The sequence below is a fragment of the Balaenoptera borealis genome, assembly GCF_965194805.1.
Source record: "Balaenoptera borealis genome assembly, chromosome: 3".
Taxonomy (NCBI): Eukaryota; Metazoa; Chordata; class Mammalia; order Artiodactyla; family Balaenopteridae; genus Balaenoptera; species Balaenoptera borealis.
The window spans coordinates 135616216-135630792 of NC_138866.1; the positions used below are offsets into that span (position 1 = coordinate 135616216).

At 48.4% G+C, this 14577-nt stretch overlaps 1 protein-coding gene across 2 annotated transcripts in view; it reads left to right on the forward strand.

Moving 5' to 3' along the window:
- Window positions 1-14577, forward strand: part of IGF1R (insulin like growth factor 1 receptor) — a 311346-nt gene that overhangs the window by 255780 nt on the left and 40989 nt on the right. The window contains exons 6-10 of one of the 2 annotated variants that reach the window (XM_082387087.1): window positions 5235-5449; window positions 7123-7249; window positions 8749-8987; window positions 11631-11798; window positions 11983-12190. In XM_082387087.1, the coding sequence (XP_082243213.1) occupies window positions 5235-5449; window positions 7123-7249; window positions 8749-8987; window positions 11631-11798; window positions 11983-12190 (957 nt within the window). The remainder of the gene's footprint in view (window positions 1-5234; window positions 5450-7122; window positions 7250-8748; window positions 8988-11630; window positions 11799-11982; window positions 12191-14577) is intronic. The other variant, XM_082387088.1, reaches the window with a different exon arrangement.

Genomic DNA, 14577 nt, shown 5'->3' on the forward strand with positions numbered 1-14577 from the left:
TTTGTAGTACAGAGATCCTTTGTATGTGTCACCCTTAGCTTTCCAAACTGGAACTGAGACCCATCTCCAAATGTCTCCTGAGTAGCCCAGACCACGGAGTCAAGTCCAGAGTATGAAATTCAAGAACGTTACCTGGAGTAGACCTCTTAGTCCTCACTCAGAGTGAGCTGATTCTGGAATTTGATGTCCAGGCTGGGGACAGACATAGGCAAAATCACATCGGAACAGACAGCAGGGCTGCTGGTCTCTGGAGAAAGGGGCCGGACAACATAGGCAGTCTTCAGTTTGTCCAGAAGAATTCGGATGGCCAAGGCTTCCTTGAGGACATTACTCTGTGTAAGGTGATGTGTTTCTGGAGTAATAACCTTAGACATTAAGAAGATCAAGGTTGTGCTATTTTGGAAGGAAATGGATTTTGGAATACACATGTACAAGATTCCTATGAAATGGCTAATTTTTAAGCCCTTGAATAAGAAAGAGAATATTTCTGTTCTCTGAAAAAATTCCCTTATTTGAACAACCGTATTTTGTGATACATCAGATAAATGAATTAAAATTTCAGATTTGTTGGTGCCATCAAGGATTGTTGCCCTGAAAAGAATAAGAGTAGATGGAGGTGGTGGGTTATAAGAATTGGAATTCTTGGATGCAGTTAGGCTTCTCTGCTCATGTTCCCGCCACTTGACTTTGCAACACTTTGTGCTTTATTCTGCCTTCTTGCAACTCTAAGATTAGGTCGCAACATGGCTGTACTTTAACACTTCTTCCAGACTTCCAAAAAATATACACTCAGACACGTGACTCAGCAGTTCCAGGCTCTACCCCAGTATCTACCCAAGAGAAATGAAAACATGTCCACACAAGACTTGTATGTGATTGCTCATAGCAGTGTTATTCATGATACCAACCCCCACCACCACCAAAATACCCCACTGGAAACAATCCAAATGTCCATCAGCAGATAAATGGATAAATAAAATGTGGCACAATTACTGCCCAACAATAATGTAACAACATGACTGAACCTCAGAAACATTAGGCTAAGTGAAAAAAAGCCAGACACAAAAGGCTACACATTTTGTGATTCCATTAATATGTGCTTTGTAGAAAAGGCAAAACTATGGCGGCAGAAAGCAGATCAGTAAAGAGCTGGGGATGGAATTGGAGATTGACCACCATCGGGAATGAAGAACTTCGGCGTGACGTAATGTTCTGAAGCTGCATCGTGGTGATGGTTGGACACCTGTATGAATTTACTGAAGCTTCTGGAACTGTACACTTATAATGAGTGAATTTTTTTGGTAGATAAATTATACCTCAGTAAAGCTGTTTTTAAAACCCTCAAAGAGGAAACATTTTTGGAGTATCTGTTTGGTGCCTAGTGCCACTTGAATATAAATTCCCACCCTTGCTGAACCTCCGAGGCTGGTGTAAATATTGAACTTTGGGGGAGATTGGACGTGGTATAAAGCAATCCGTTGCAGACAGGTTGGAGGCAGCATATGTGAAAAGACCAAATCCTGCATCAGTTGCAGATGGCTCGGCTGCCGGAGACAAGCCCCCATGTGCTGGGTTCTGATGCCCCCGAGGGACCGCCCGAAAGAGGCCATGGTTTTTTCTCTGAGAAATGAAAGGGACTAATGATTTTTTTTTTTCCAATTTGTCAACAAAGTTTGGAAAGGGGGGAATGTCCCTTTCTGCCCCCATGCGCTGGAGACCCCACCCTCAGCCCCATCTGTACCAGGTGGGGAGAAGCCAAAGAAATACCTTGCCTAGAGTTATTGCTTAGTGAGAGTGGAGATGACGCTCCACCCCGATCTTTGGATTCCCACGTGCAGTGGTCCGAGCCCTGGACCCGGGGCTGTCTTCTAAGTACCACTCGAATCCCCAGCACTTTGCCTTCCTTTGCTTCCCCATCCTTCCTGCCCTTCATTCGAGCAGGCGGGGAGGTGGTGGTGTTGACAACTCAGAAGTAGGACAGCCCTGAGACTGGAGCCATAAATAAAACAGTTAGGTGTATAGTATGTGCTGGGCGTTTAGAATATTGATGTAGATAATATATAGATGTCCTCAAGGAGATAACCTCCCACATTGGTCTACATTTTGGCAGATGGGGCCCACCCAAGCATAGAAACAAACATTTTTTGCAACCTTGAAGAGAGCTGGGGCCAGGATACCAATATAGATAAAACCCAGGCACCACCGGAGCCTGTGTAAGGGACAGAAGAATAAACAGATCATTTTTTTAAATATGTTTTGAATGTAAAGGCAGTCAGCTTAGAAACAATAAGGAAATCACATTTACAGAATAATTGACTTAAACAGGCATTTCCTTTAGGAAACAATAAAATCTAAGTGTGTGTATATGTGTGTGTTGAAGATATGCAGACAAGTTTCTGCCTTTTACCGGCTCTTAATCCTCACCTGATCATGGAAGGAATGTGTGGGCAGCCGGGCCTCCAGCTGGGGTTGGGAAAACAAGAGCAGTATTGACAGGCAGCTCGTGAATGGCTTGATTATCATTGTGATGAGGGTTTCACTTTTATTTTTCTGTCGCTTACATAAGCTCCATAATGCCCGGGTTTTATTGATATTGGTATCCTGGCTCCAGGCCTTCTCGGTGCTGTAAAAAAATGTTTATGTTTACTGTAAAAAGATAATCTTGCTTTTCAAAGTGATTAGTCACATACACAGAATTTCAGTGTGCCTGCCATTCATTTGTCAAATTCCTGATTTATAATTCATGCTCCCTCCCCTGGGGAGAAGCATGTTTTGTTCAGAAGGTATTTTCGGTGCGGTTATGTTCTCTGCTAGTGAAATTAGTTTACTAAAATAAAAACCTCGTCCTAGGTTGAGTCAGCAATTTGACCTGGGTAATTGGCCTTTACTCCCGGCCCAGAGCTTTCTGCACCAACAAGGAGATTTTGTCCCATGTGGCCTACTTGGGAACCTGGGAGCAGCCAGACTCACGGGGTTCGTGTTGATGCCGCAGAGTGTCCTTCAGAGCTGGGAGTATTCTGAGGGCAAGAGTGGCCTATGATAGGAGGCATCTGCCTCCACCTGTGAACCCCTCCTCCGGTTGTAACTCTGCGGACACCCCTTCTCCCGGCAGCATCACCTGCAGCCTGGCAGTGAGGGAGCAGATGGGGGGGCACTGTGGATCCCACCTTCCACATCCCATGCCACCCTCCTCCTGCACACATGGCCTTGTGGTACGTAGCCCAAGTCTAGATTCCTTTGGACAATGTCTTACATTCCTTTTCCAGCAGATGTTGGGGAGTGAGCTCTTGCTGAAAGGAAAGGATTTGTTGACTTGCCAGTTTTTGTCACCTGGTTTGGTGGCCGTGAATGTGTCGAGGCCTCAGATGGGTCTGTGAGGAGCCTGGCTTGGTTTCTGAGGTGCTGCCTCTGGACTCATTGGCTCATTGTGCCCCTGTGTGGGCAGGATCCCCACCCCCACCCCCAGCACCTGCGCGGACGGGACCCGGTGCTCATGGAGGGGCTGGGCTTCAGGCTGGGGGAGCAGATCCCACCTCAGCTCAGTAACTCGTCCTGGGCCCTTAAAACCGACAGGGAGCTCATATGACACTGTTTGTGCCCCTTGTTGTCCAATAAATGAGTAAACGGAGCTACAGAAAGCACTGAGTGACCTGCCTGTGGCTGTACAGCTCATAAATGGCGTTGCTAGTCTTGGACCCCTGTCTCTGAATGCCTCATGAATTCCCGGGGAAATGTACAGGTGGGCTTCACAGCACTGGAACCATAGCTTTTGCTTTGCTCTCGATGAGTGAGACTCAGGCTGTGGACTGACCGGCGGGTAGAGTCCTGGTAGAGGTCCTGGTCTGGGTGTAAGTGAACCTCACCGGATGCACAGGGGTGCCCAGTGGACACCACCCGGGGCAGAGGAGGTCTCTGGGCTTCTGTCTGGGCTGTCCCGGCTCTGGGAAGAAGGTTGGGATCCTTTCTTCTCTACTATTTATGTGTTGGATCCCTGAGAGGGTCCTAGAAATAGCTCAAAATGTGGCACCAGTTCTTAGACTCAGTTTTGTAGAAGGTGCTTGAGTGAGCCCCAGAAGGAAACAGGCTGGGGAATAGGAGGGGCAGAAGGGTCTGAGGTCTGTGGGGAGCAGACCTGTCAGCACAGAGGACTCAGATGGCATCTGTGACCCTGCCTGCCTGGTTTACCAACGGACCCAGAACAGAAAGGACCTGCAAGGCTCTTTCTCCAGACCCCAAGCTGGAGCTGTCTGCTCTCTTGCCTCCCCGGGTATGGGTTTGTCTCTGGGTGGCCAGTGCTAGTGGTTGCCGGTGCTGGCTGTCCCCCCACCTCTCCTTCAGAAGCAGCTGGGTCTGCTGATTCTGTGTCCACCCACTGGGAGCAGGACCGATGTCTGACTTGGTCGGCTTTGGACCCCCAGCCCCTCGGTGGTGCCCAGCATCTGTTAGACCAGTGCTTCTCCAAGTGTGGTCCCAGCATCACCTGGGCACTGGTTAAAAATGCAGATTCTCAGCCTACCCAGACCTGCTAATGAGAAACTCCTGGGGTGGGGCCCAGCCCTCTGAAAATAAGCTTTGTGCACCCTAAACTTGTTGGACACTGAGTTGCTGTTGCCTGGATGGGTGGCCTGGGGGACTGCCCATTGGGGGCCATTTATCCTCCTCCACCTTCCCTGGGGACTTCGGCTGAGGCTTTTCAGGGTGGGGTGAATCTGGAGGAGGGAGCTGACCCAGGGTTGGTCCACCCCCGAGTCTGTCTCCCTGTCCCATTCGCTCTCCTACCCCGTCATATGCTGCTGACAGCACGGATGGGATGGGATTTACCCCCAAGGATAATGGCAGACTTTCTACAGCAAATTTGTAAGCTGTTCCGGTTGAGTAGCAGAGCATATCTGTTCTCCCATGGACTGATTTCAAGCTCATTGTACATACTCTGCTTCAGAGAAATAACCAGAGGCATTTCTAGGGAATGATTTGAGTAGCATCCTCCAGTGTGAGAAGCATTATTGTTGGTAATAGGGGTCATCAAATTAATTAGTGTTTTATCTATTTTGATATTGTCCTTGAATCATATTGTTGCTATTGTTAACAGTGACTATTCTTTCTTAGATACCGTTAATAACTACATGTCTTACCAGCAAAGGCAGTGTTTTCTGGAGCCTTGTGGCGAAGAGGCACAGCATGGGGTGTCTGGTGGCAAAGGGCAAGGGTGCTGATGCTGATTTCTGTGCTTCTAGGAATTACTCCTTCTACGTCCTCGACAACCAGAACTTGCAGCAGCTGTGGGACTGGGACCACCGCAACCTGACCATCAAAGCTGGGAAAATGTACTTTGCTTTCAATCCCAAATTGTGTGTCTCCGAGATTTACCGCATGGAGGAAGTGACAGGGACTAAAGGACGCCAGAGCAAAGGGGACATAAACACCAGGAACAACGGAGAGAGAGCCTCCTGTGAGTGGACCCTCCTCCTATCTACACAGCAGCTTCCGTTCGTGGCCCCCTCCTTGTTTCACATGAGGCCTCCTTAACGAGCACTTTGCTCACACGTGGATATCTTCAAAGGCAGTAGTGGGGCAGATTCATATTTGTAAATTTTCCATAGCATCTATTTGTGTGTGCTAAACATTTATAAATGTGTTCTCACTCAGATTTTAAAGAGGTGCTTACAGAATACACAGAGTCAAGTGTCTTTTATGCTCAGGCACACCATTGGATTATTTTCTAGGGGAGAGCTGGTCCTGTCCAGCCCTGGGAGGGAGCAAGTCCGGCCCTCCATCTCTGGAGTGGAGGGGAGGCCAGGGGCCCCCGTCCCTGATCTGGCCTCCTCCTGGTTCCTACCACAACATGAAAAGTGGAGGGAGCCTGCCTCCCTGGATTGATACTGCTTTTTAAATTTAGAACAATGTAATTATAATCTTACACTGGTTATGAGACTTCTGCTTTAAGGTTTTGCCTCTGAGCAGTGAGTTTCTCACCTAACCCTGTATGTAAAACTGCTTTTAAAAATGGTGTGGTTCTGTGTGGCTGGATCAAGTTATAAAAATAGACTCTCCACCATCGGCTTTTGATAAGGGACAGGTATTAGAAAAAAATAATCTACGTGATCCAGGGTGATTTGCACGTGCACTCACAGGTGCAAGAGAATCTGCGAAACCGTCAGCATTGGACTTCGTTTTGCTGGCTCTGGATTTACCTGGTAGACACTCGAGTTGCTCAGGAAGAGTTTTTAGAGTCGAGAAACCAGACGCAGAGCTGAAGGGCCTTCTCCCTCACATGCCCCGCCCCAGCCCTCACCACATTCCCCGTTCAGACCATAGCGGAAGCGGATGCAGCAGAGTGCTGTCAAAGTGTTTTTCTCCTTAGAGTCGACCAGTCTGACCTGTCAGATCATGAATACAGTAGCCATTTATTTTCCTTTGAAAAGGAAATCATGTTTCCTCTCTAAATAACACTTTAGCAGGAACTGCAACGTTTTTCCCATCTCAATCTATCACGTTTTGCCCCAGAGACTTCTCAGTTTTTAACTGCCTTTAGCCTCTGCTTCACCTGCTGAGGGTGCAGTGGGAGTCGGGCAGACACGGGGGGAAGGACAATTCGTAGGAGAACTTCGCGTCTCCACGAGGGGGGCAGTCATCAGTTCTTCCCGGGTTCTCATCGCAGTTTGAATCAGGTCCGGGAGCAAGAGGGGGCTCGGGGCAGCATCCCCGTCATGCCTCACCAGCAGAGGCTTCCTTCCCACAGAGCACAGAGGCTGTTCCAGGTGAAATGGGTCTGATCAGCGCTCAATCCATCCCCCGCTGCGCGTCAGCACTAGCTGGAACCGCCAAGGCGTTCTTGTGTCCTCCATCCTGTGGTCCTTCTCTTCCAGGTTAGGAATCACTCACAGGTTCACGTCCAGGGCCACCAAGTGTACTAAACAAAGGACCGAGCCCCTTGGAGGCCACGTAGCACAATGTTTGGGTCCTTAGTAGAAACAAGAAAGCCACTGAGAAGTCCAAAAAGGGGCTTTGCAAGTACAGACAGCTTTGGGGGAGAGGGCCATAGTGCAGGGCAGGTGACCTCTCAAGACACGTGGAGGGAAAGGACATAGATGGGTGTCACTCATGGATGTGCCTCTGCCCCAGGTGAAAGTGACGTCCTGCACTTCACCTCCACCACCACGTGGAAGAACCGCATCATCATCACCTGGCACCGGTACCGGCCCCCTGACTACAGGGACCTCATCAGCTTCACCGTCTACTACAAGGAAGCGTGAGTGTCTGTGCTTGGTGACGTGTTGGCAGGGCTTCATCCTCGCCACCCTCCTGTCTGTCATGTGACATCCATCACCGCCAGTGACAGCTACAAACAAAAAAGTGTTAGCTTGAGGCCTTTCATTCTTCAGTGGGTGATTAGAGGTGCTTGAATAAAATAAGTCCAAAGGGGAAAACTTGTTTTGTGGAGAATTAGGTCAGTCCAAACATTCATGAATGGGGATGGAGGGCCTGGTTGCAATATCATTGCAGCCTTGGTCCCCCCTAATCCATAGTCTGGGAACACCCCTCAGGATGCTCGGCTCCCCTTGAGGTGACCCCCAGGTGGGTCCATCATCTATTCTGGTCACTCTATCTGTGGCCCCTCCCAAGGTGTGGCCTTCTGCTCTAGGTCATAAGCCCTCCAAACAAGGGACGGAGAATGGAGAAAGACTGACCTCCATGTCTCAAACCTTTCAGAATTTCTCCCAAAATCTACTGGGGGCTTTTCTTGTGCCTTCAGAGGACATTTGCCTGCCGGGGCAGCCAGGACATCCCTCCAGATGGCAGCTCTTCTTGGTCTCCCCCTTCCTTCCTTTGCCTCCTGTATCCAGGCGGTTCCCCCAGGCGTCTTAGTCACCCTTCTCACCCAGGTCCCACCTTGATGCTATAGGTCCCTTTCCCAGGTGCTTGGCTTCCCCGGAGCTGGAACTAGAGCCACCAGTGGCAGCATCTGGTACCCTTTCCCCCTGCTGGAGCCGGGGCCCTGGGAGTGCCATTGCCATGAGAAAAGCAGGATGCGGGATTATCAGGCATTCATTGTCCCTGCACATGGGAGTCACTCATCTTCTATCACAACGACAGGGAGGGGTGTGTGAATGTCTGTTTCAGAAGCCAGTGGCTGTCTGGCCCTTTCATCTGAGAGGCGTGGAATCCCTGCCCAACTCCGCATCTGTGCAGAATCATCATCTTCTTTAACAGTCTACCAGTGCTCTGACAGTGACGTTAGTGTCTGAGATAATCTGGAAACGAAATATTTGAATGTTATCAGATACTTAAGCAATCAGAATTGTTTGTGAGCATATTAGATTTTAGAAGCTGTATTTGAGAAGCTGTTTTTCTGTAGCAAAGGCATTTTTCTCCAGAAGTTATTCTTTATCAATAATGATGTTTGTATTAAACGACTACGCTTGTTTTTTCTTAATGGTGAAAAAATGGGGACGAGAGGGAAAGAGCATTTGCGTATATTCTTAAGGAGCAGCATTTCCAATCCCAGTAATTATGGAACTTCTTCTTCCTGAGGCAGAGGGTTCGATTCTATAGTGTGTACAGAACTGTGTGAAACCTGGAGTCCGGTGGCTTAATTTTATTCTTCTATAAAGATCTAATTGATGACTCGTTTTATCTAGAATTCCCATTATAGAAAGTATGATGTGGGAGGCCCTTGGGGGGAGGTTTCTGAGAGCTTTGATGTCAGCGGCCTAAAACATTCTCTGAGCTTCATCGATTGTGTTTCAGACCCTTTAAAAACGTCACAGAGTATGACGGGCAGGATGCCTGCGGCTCCAACAGCTGGAACATGGTAGATGTGGACCTCCCACCCAACAAGGACGTGGAGCCCGGCATTTTACTGCATGGACTGAAGCCCTGGACACAGTATGCCGTTTACGTCAAGGCTGTGACCCTCACCATGGTGGAGAATGACCACATCCGTGGAGCCAAGAGCGAGATCTTGTACATTCGCACCAATGCTTCAGGTATTCACGCACCATCCCCGCCGTCCCACGCCTCGTCAGCTCAGGGTCCTCACTCATGACAAGATGTAGTCAGAGGGCTGACACTGGGCTATGCCTGTTGTCTCTCCCTGTCCTGGGCCAGTCTGTCTTTTATTTGTCTGTCTTGTCAATATATAATACTGTATCATATTTCTTTCTCACTCCCAATACCCTAGCCTCTTCCAGGCCATCTTCTGGACTTGGTACCATCTTCCATTATCATTCTGACTGTCCTGGACCAGTGAGCCCAGGTCCTCCAGGGTGCTGGGTTGGTTTCATTGGGAGGCCCAGACTGGATACAGTCCTCTAAGGCTGCCCTTCTTGTTTATTTGGATAGTTGGACCTCTGGGAACTGAAACCCTGGTTGTTGTTCCAATTACCTCAGGTGGCTCCCTGGTTTCTCACCTTCATCCCGTAGTGGCTAGGGTTCCAAGAAAGCAGACAAAAGTTAAAAAACATGAGATGAACCATGTTGTGGACATTCCAAGTTTTCACTGATGAAAATGTGCCTCCTTCTCCCCTGATCTCCGCTTTCTAAACCAACTCATTTCTCAACTCCAGAATCTGGAACTAAGGAGAGCAAACATTTGTGTATATTTTCCAAGTATATAAAAACCAGGTTGGAAGTAGGGAAATGCACATCATTTTAAAAGGCACTGATAAACATTCTTTGATGATAGCCATTGTTACAATACGTAGGCTGTTTTAAAATACGCATAAACTGGCACGAAATGAATCTAAATGGCAAAGAGGGTGAGGAAAAAATGTTGGTGGGGAAATCCTTTTGCTCGTGTTCTCCTGCCCCCTCCTCCCTTCCCCTCCCCTCCCCTCCCCTGTTCCATCTCTATGATCCTCTAAGTGGCTATGATCATGTCACTGATGGCACAATGTTTATATCAATAAATGTGACACAGGCTTCTGATTCTAGGCCTGGGATGTTGTAGCAGAGGCTCAAAGGCAACAGAACAAGTTGTTCAGCCTAAAAATTTGCAAGTAATTCATTGTAGCTAATTTGGGGAAAATAAAACTCTTTCTCTGTTAAGACCAGTTCTTAAGAAACTTGTTTCCTTTTCCCAAAGATGGAAAACAAAGCACTGTACAAATTGAGTCAGTTTGCTCTATTTTGGCGTCTGTCCTCACAAGTGGTAGGGACAGAGAATGACTTGGTCCATGGCCTAGGCTTTTTTGTGACACCTGTTATTGAAACATCTAGGGGTGAGCTGTGTGTTTCTGAAATACTTATTCTAGGAAGCACTAAAGTGGCCTAGCATTCAGTAAAATGTTTTCCCAGAAAAAGTTAGTATTAGGGCTTTCCTGGTGGCGCAGTGGTTGAGAATCTGCCTGCCAATGCAGGGGACATGGATTCGAGCCCTGGTCTGGGAGGATCCCACATGCCGCGGAGCAACTAGGCCCGTGAGCCACAACTACTGAGCCTGCGCGTCTGGAACCTGTGCTCCGCAACAAGAGAGGCCACAACAGTGAAAGGCCCGCGCGCCGTGATGAAGAGTGGCCCCCACTTGCCGCAACTAGAGAAAGCCCTCACACAGAAACGAAGACCCAACACAGCCAAAAATAAATATAAATAAAAATAAATAAATTTATAAAAAAAAAAAAAGTTAGTATTAGTCATAACTTTTTCCTAAAGTGTCCTTCCTTACAAGTGTTCAGACCCTTGTATATAAAATTTTGTACCTTAAGCTTTCAAATTTTAAAAGCAGCTTACATGACCATTATGCTTAAGTGACATACAACGAAGGTGTCTTTTGCACTTTGGACAATCCACCAAAATTGATGCTTTTTTCTGAACCCAAAGAGAATAAGATTTCAGTGGTCCCTGGATGCATTTGCCCTTTATACACAGTTCAGCTCCAAGTTTGGGTTTAGGGGCAATAGTAAGTAGATATTGACCAGATTCTTATGCTTTGCCTGTAAATCAATGTTCTTTTGCTGGTAACAGCGTCCGTTACTTGAAATCGGGGCTTTATGTGTGTTCGAGGTGTTTTTAGACTGCTTCTCATAGTTATGACTCCATAGTTCCACTGAATCATGATTATACAATCAGTAGATTTACTGGCCCTTTGCACCACTTTTTCCTCCAAGCCCCCCGCCCCAACTCTCTCTCTCTCTCTCTCTCTCTCTCTCTCTCCCCCCCTCCCCACTCTCTCTCCGCAGCACCCTTTTTACTTCCCCCTTTCATTTTGGCTTTTTGCCATTTTTATCAGAGATTCAAAATCTCAGATGAAATGCAAGTCAGTCAGTTTTACCATTTGCTGAAACTGCTGGCGTTAAATGTTTTGGAGGATGGCAGCTGTAGTAAATGAGGAAAGTCCAGTGTTTGCATTAACTGTGGGTTTTAAGTCATCCATTCCAACCCAAGCTGTGCCTCCACCACCCTTTTCCATCTGCAGCTCAGTAATGTTTGTTATCACAGAGAACTGATATTATAAAGGGAAAGTAATACAATTTCAAAGCAAGGTTCGGTTTTCATTTTGTGTGTTCAGTGTTCACTGCCATTTTCCTGTGGGGATCAGACTTTTGGCTTCTTGTGGGTTTGCGCTGGGTATCTGACAGCCAGGATCTTGGGTTCGTTCCATTTTCTGAAATGTCCTTTGTCCCCCTTTCCAGTTCCTTCCATCCCCCTGGATGTACTCTCAGCATCAAACTCCTCTTCTCAGCTGATCGTGAAGTGGAACCCTCCTTCCCTGCCCAACGGCAACCTGAGCTACTACATCGTGAGGTGGCAGCGCCAGCCCCAGGACAGCTACCTTTACCGGCACAATTACTGCTCCAAAGGTGAGAGTGGGAGGGGCAGGGGACACCTGTGGCTGTGACTCCCAAACCCCGAGGCCACACACATCGGGGCCAGCGTCAGCCGTCTGTCGGGAAGCAGCTGTGGTCGTGAGCCCAGGTGCTGATGGCTCTTCCTTTCCTCACCAGCCTGTGTAACTTGGCTCTCGTTGTGCTACTCTTTTCCAAGCAGACAAAATCCCCATCAGGAAGTACGCCGATGGCACCATCGACGTTGAGGAGGTGACAGAGAATCCCAAGACCGAAGTGTGTGGTGGGGAGAAAGGGCCGTGCTGCGCTTGCCCCAAAACCGAAGCCGAGAAGCAGGCCGAGAAGGAGGAGGCCGAGTACCGCAAGGTCTTCGAGAATTTCCTGCACAACGCCATCTTCGTGCCCAGGTACCGTGTCCTCTGAGAGGGTCCTTGGGCAGGTCCTGGTGCTTTCTCTCCACCCTGTGGTGTGTAGGTCGACAGCCTCAAAGTGAGACCCAGCGGCCGTTGAGGAGGGACAACAGTGTAGGTGGCCGGCTTGGCGGGTGGGATTCCTACCCAAGCCACTCAGCCCTCGTGGAAGGGGCCGGAGCTCACGGCCTGGGCTGTGGGGGGCTGTTGGTGTGACAGGTGACAGGTGGGGCTGCCCTGTGACCGCCCAGCCCCTGCGGGAGGCACGTGGGCACAGAAAGCGGCAATCACCTGGCCAAGCACACACCAGCAAGCAGAGGAGCCCTCCGCTTGGGCCCTCGGTTGCCCTTCCCACACCTCCCTGCAGCCTCCCAGCCTGGCCAAGGAGGAGCGAAGGGAAAGGGAGAGACTCAGAGTCAGTTTTGAAAGGGGCCCAACTTCAAAGCATAACCGAGAGCCACTGGCACCCTTGACAAGCAGTTTGTGAAGCCGTGCAAAAGACAGCCTTTCCAAGCCAGGCAGCCCGACCCTAGGGCATCTGTCTGCTCCGCTGCTCCAGCCTCTGCTTCTGCCTAGTGGGGACAAAAGCGGAGGAAAATAAATGTTTAGAGCAGAATTATTCAAATAGCCAAAAGCTGAGAACAACCCATGTGTCCACCAGCAGATGAATGGATGAACCAATGTGGTCTTGCCCTGCAATGGAATATTATTCAACCCTGTAAAGGAATGAGAGATTCTGAAGCATGGGCTACCACATGCATGAACCTTGAAAACATTATGCTGAGTGAAAGCAGCCAGACGCAGAAGGAGATATTGTATGATTCCATGTGTATGAAATATCTTGAACAGACAAATTCATGGCAACAGAAAGTAGATTAGAGGTTACCAGAGGCTGTGGGGAGGGGAAATGGGGTGTTATTCCTTAATGCGTGTGGAACTTCTGTTTGGGGTAATGAAAGATTTTGGAAATAGTGGTGATGGTTACACAGAATTATGAATGTAATTAATGACACTGAAATGTGCACCTAAAAGTGGTTAAAATGACAAAATTTTGTTAGTTGTTTTTTTTTTTAACTTTAAAAGTTTGTTTTACCACAACAAAAAAAAAAAAAGAAAGAAAGAAAGAACAGAAAAGTGGAGGGACATTCAGCGGGGCAGACTTGTGATGTCTTGGGACGGAGATGGAAACAGAGTGGTGACTGATGGCTTCTTTTTCTTCCTGAAAAATTGTAGTGCAGAGTTTAGAAACAACCTCATGCCTACAATCTGGGCAAAGGAGCAAGATTCAGGCCAGCATTGTACCTACGAGCCCGTTTCCTGACCCCCATGGCGCCCCAGCTGCCAGCCCACTGCCAGTACTTGCTCCTGGGGATCACTCTTCTTCCAGCTCCCGACCCAGAGGGGCACCAGCAGTCCCGAGCTTCTGTTTATCCTGAAGTTGCTTTGCCCTTAAAAGCTCTCTTAGGTTGTAGCAGCAAATGGTTTTGAAAGAGACTTTTATTTTCTGTCACGTGACCTTCCTGATATTTGTATACTAGTCAAAGATAGACATCTTACTTTGAAAAATCATTAAAACAGGAAATCAAGACCTTTTGGAAGTAGAGGCACTATTTCCTTTTCAGAATGAAGCTATCGGTCACTTAGCAACTTTCTGCCCCCTCCTCTCCTGCCGTTAAAACCATGGAACCTCCCGACCTGCCCCGCCGGTGACATCTCCTGTTCACGGGTGATTGATATGGCTGCAGTTCATGTGTTAGTCTAGATATCCTGTATATCATGCGTGGTCTCGAGAATCAGAAAGTTTGAGGATGGAAAAGAGCTCAAAGATGTTTTAAAACTAGAACCTAGGTTCAGTGACTTCTCCACCAGCCTGATTCACTAACTATGGATTTGGGGCTTGGCCCTTCCTCCCCACACACTGGGGCTCTTTCCCTTCATTGCACTGCTTCTCAACACAGTCCATCCCCCGCCGGGCCAGCAGGGGCTTGGCCGGTGTTACTTCCTTTGGACACAGAAAAGGATGGATTTAGACCATCCCAGACAGGCCAGCAGGAGCCATCTGTTTATTCTCCAGCAGAGGCTGCCGGCTACGTTGCCGTCTTTTCCCAAAGACCTGTCCGAGGTTCAGGCTGTGAGTCCAGGCTTCGGAAAGGTTTCACTGAAGAGCCCCTAGCTTTCTGTTGATAGTTACAAGGCAGTGCCTGTTTTCCTCATCAGTCCAAGAACACAGGATCAGGTGATAGGAAGGCAGAGCTGTGGGTGGCACAGATTTCACGAATGCCTTGTGTTTGCATTGTTGAGTTCAAAATAAGTTTCCTCTACACCACATTCCCCTGATGAACGCATGCGTCCACCCTGCGGTCTTGATGGCCTCTCTCCGAAGT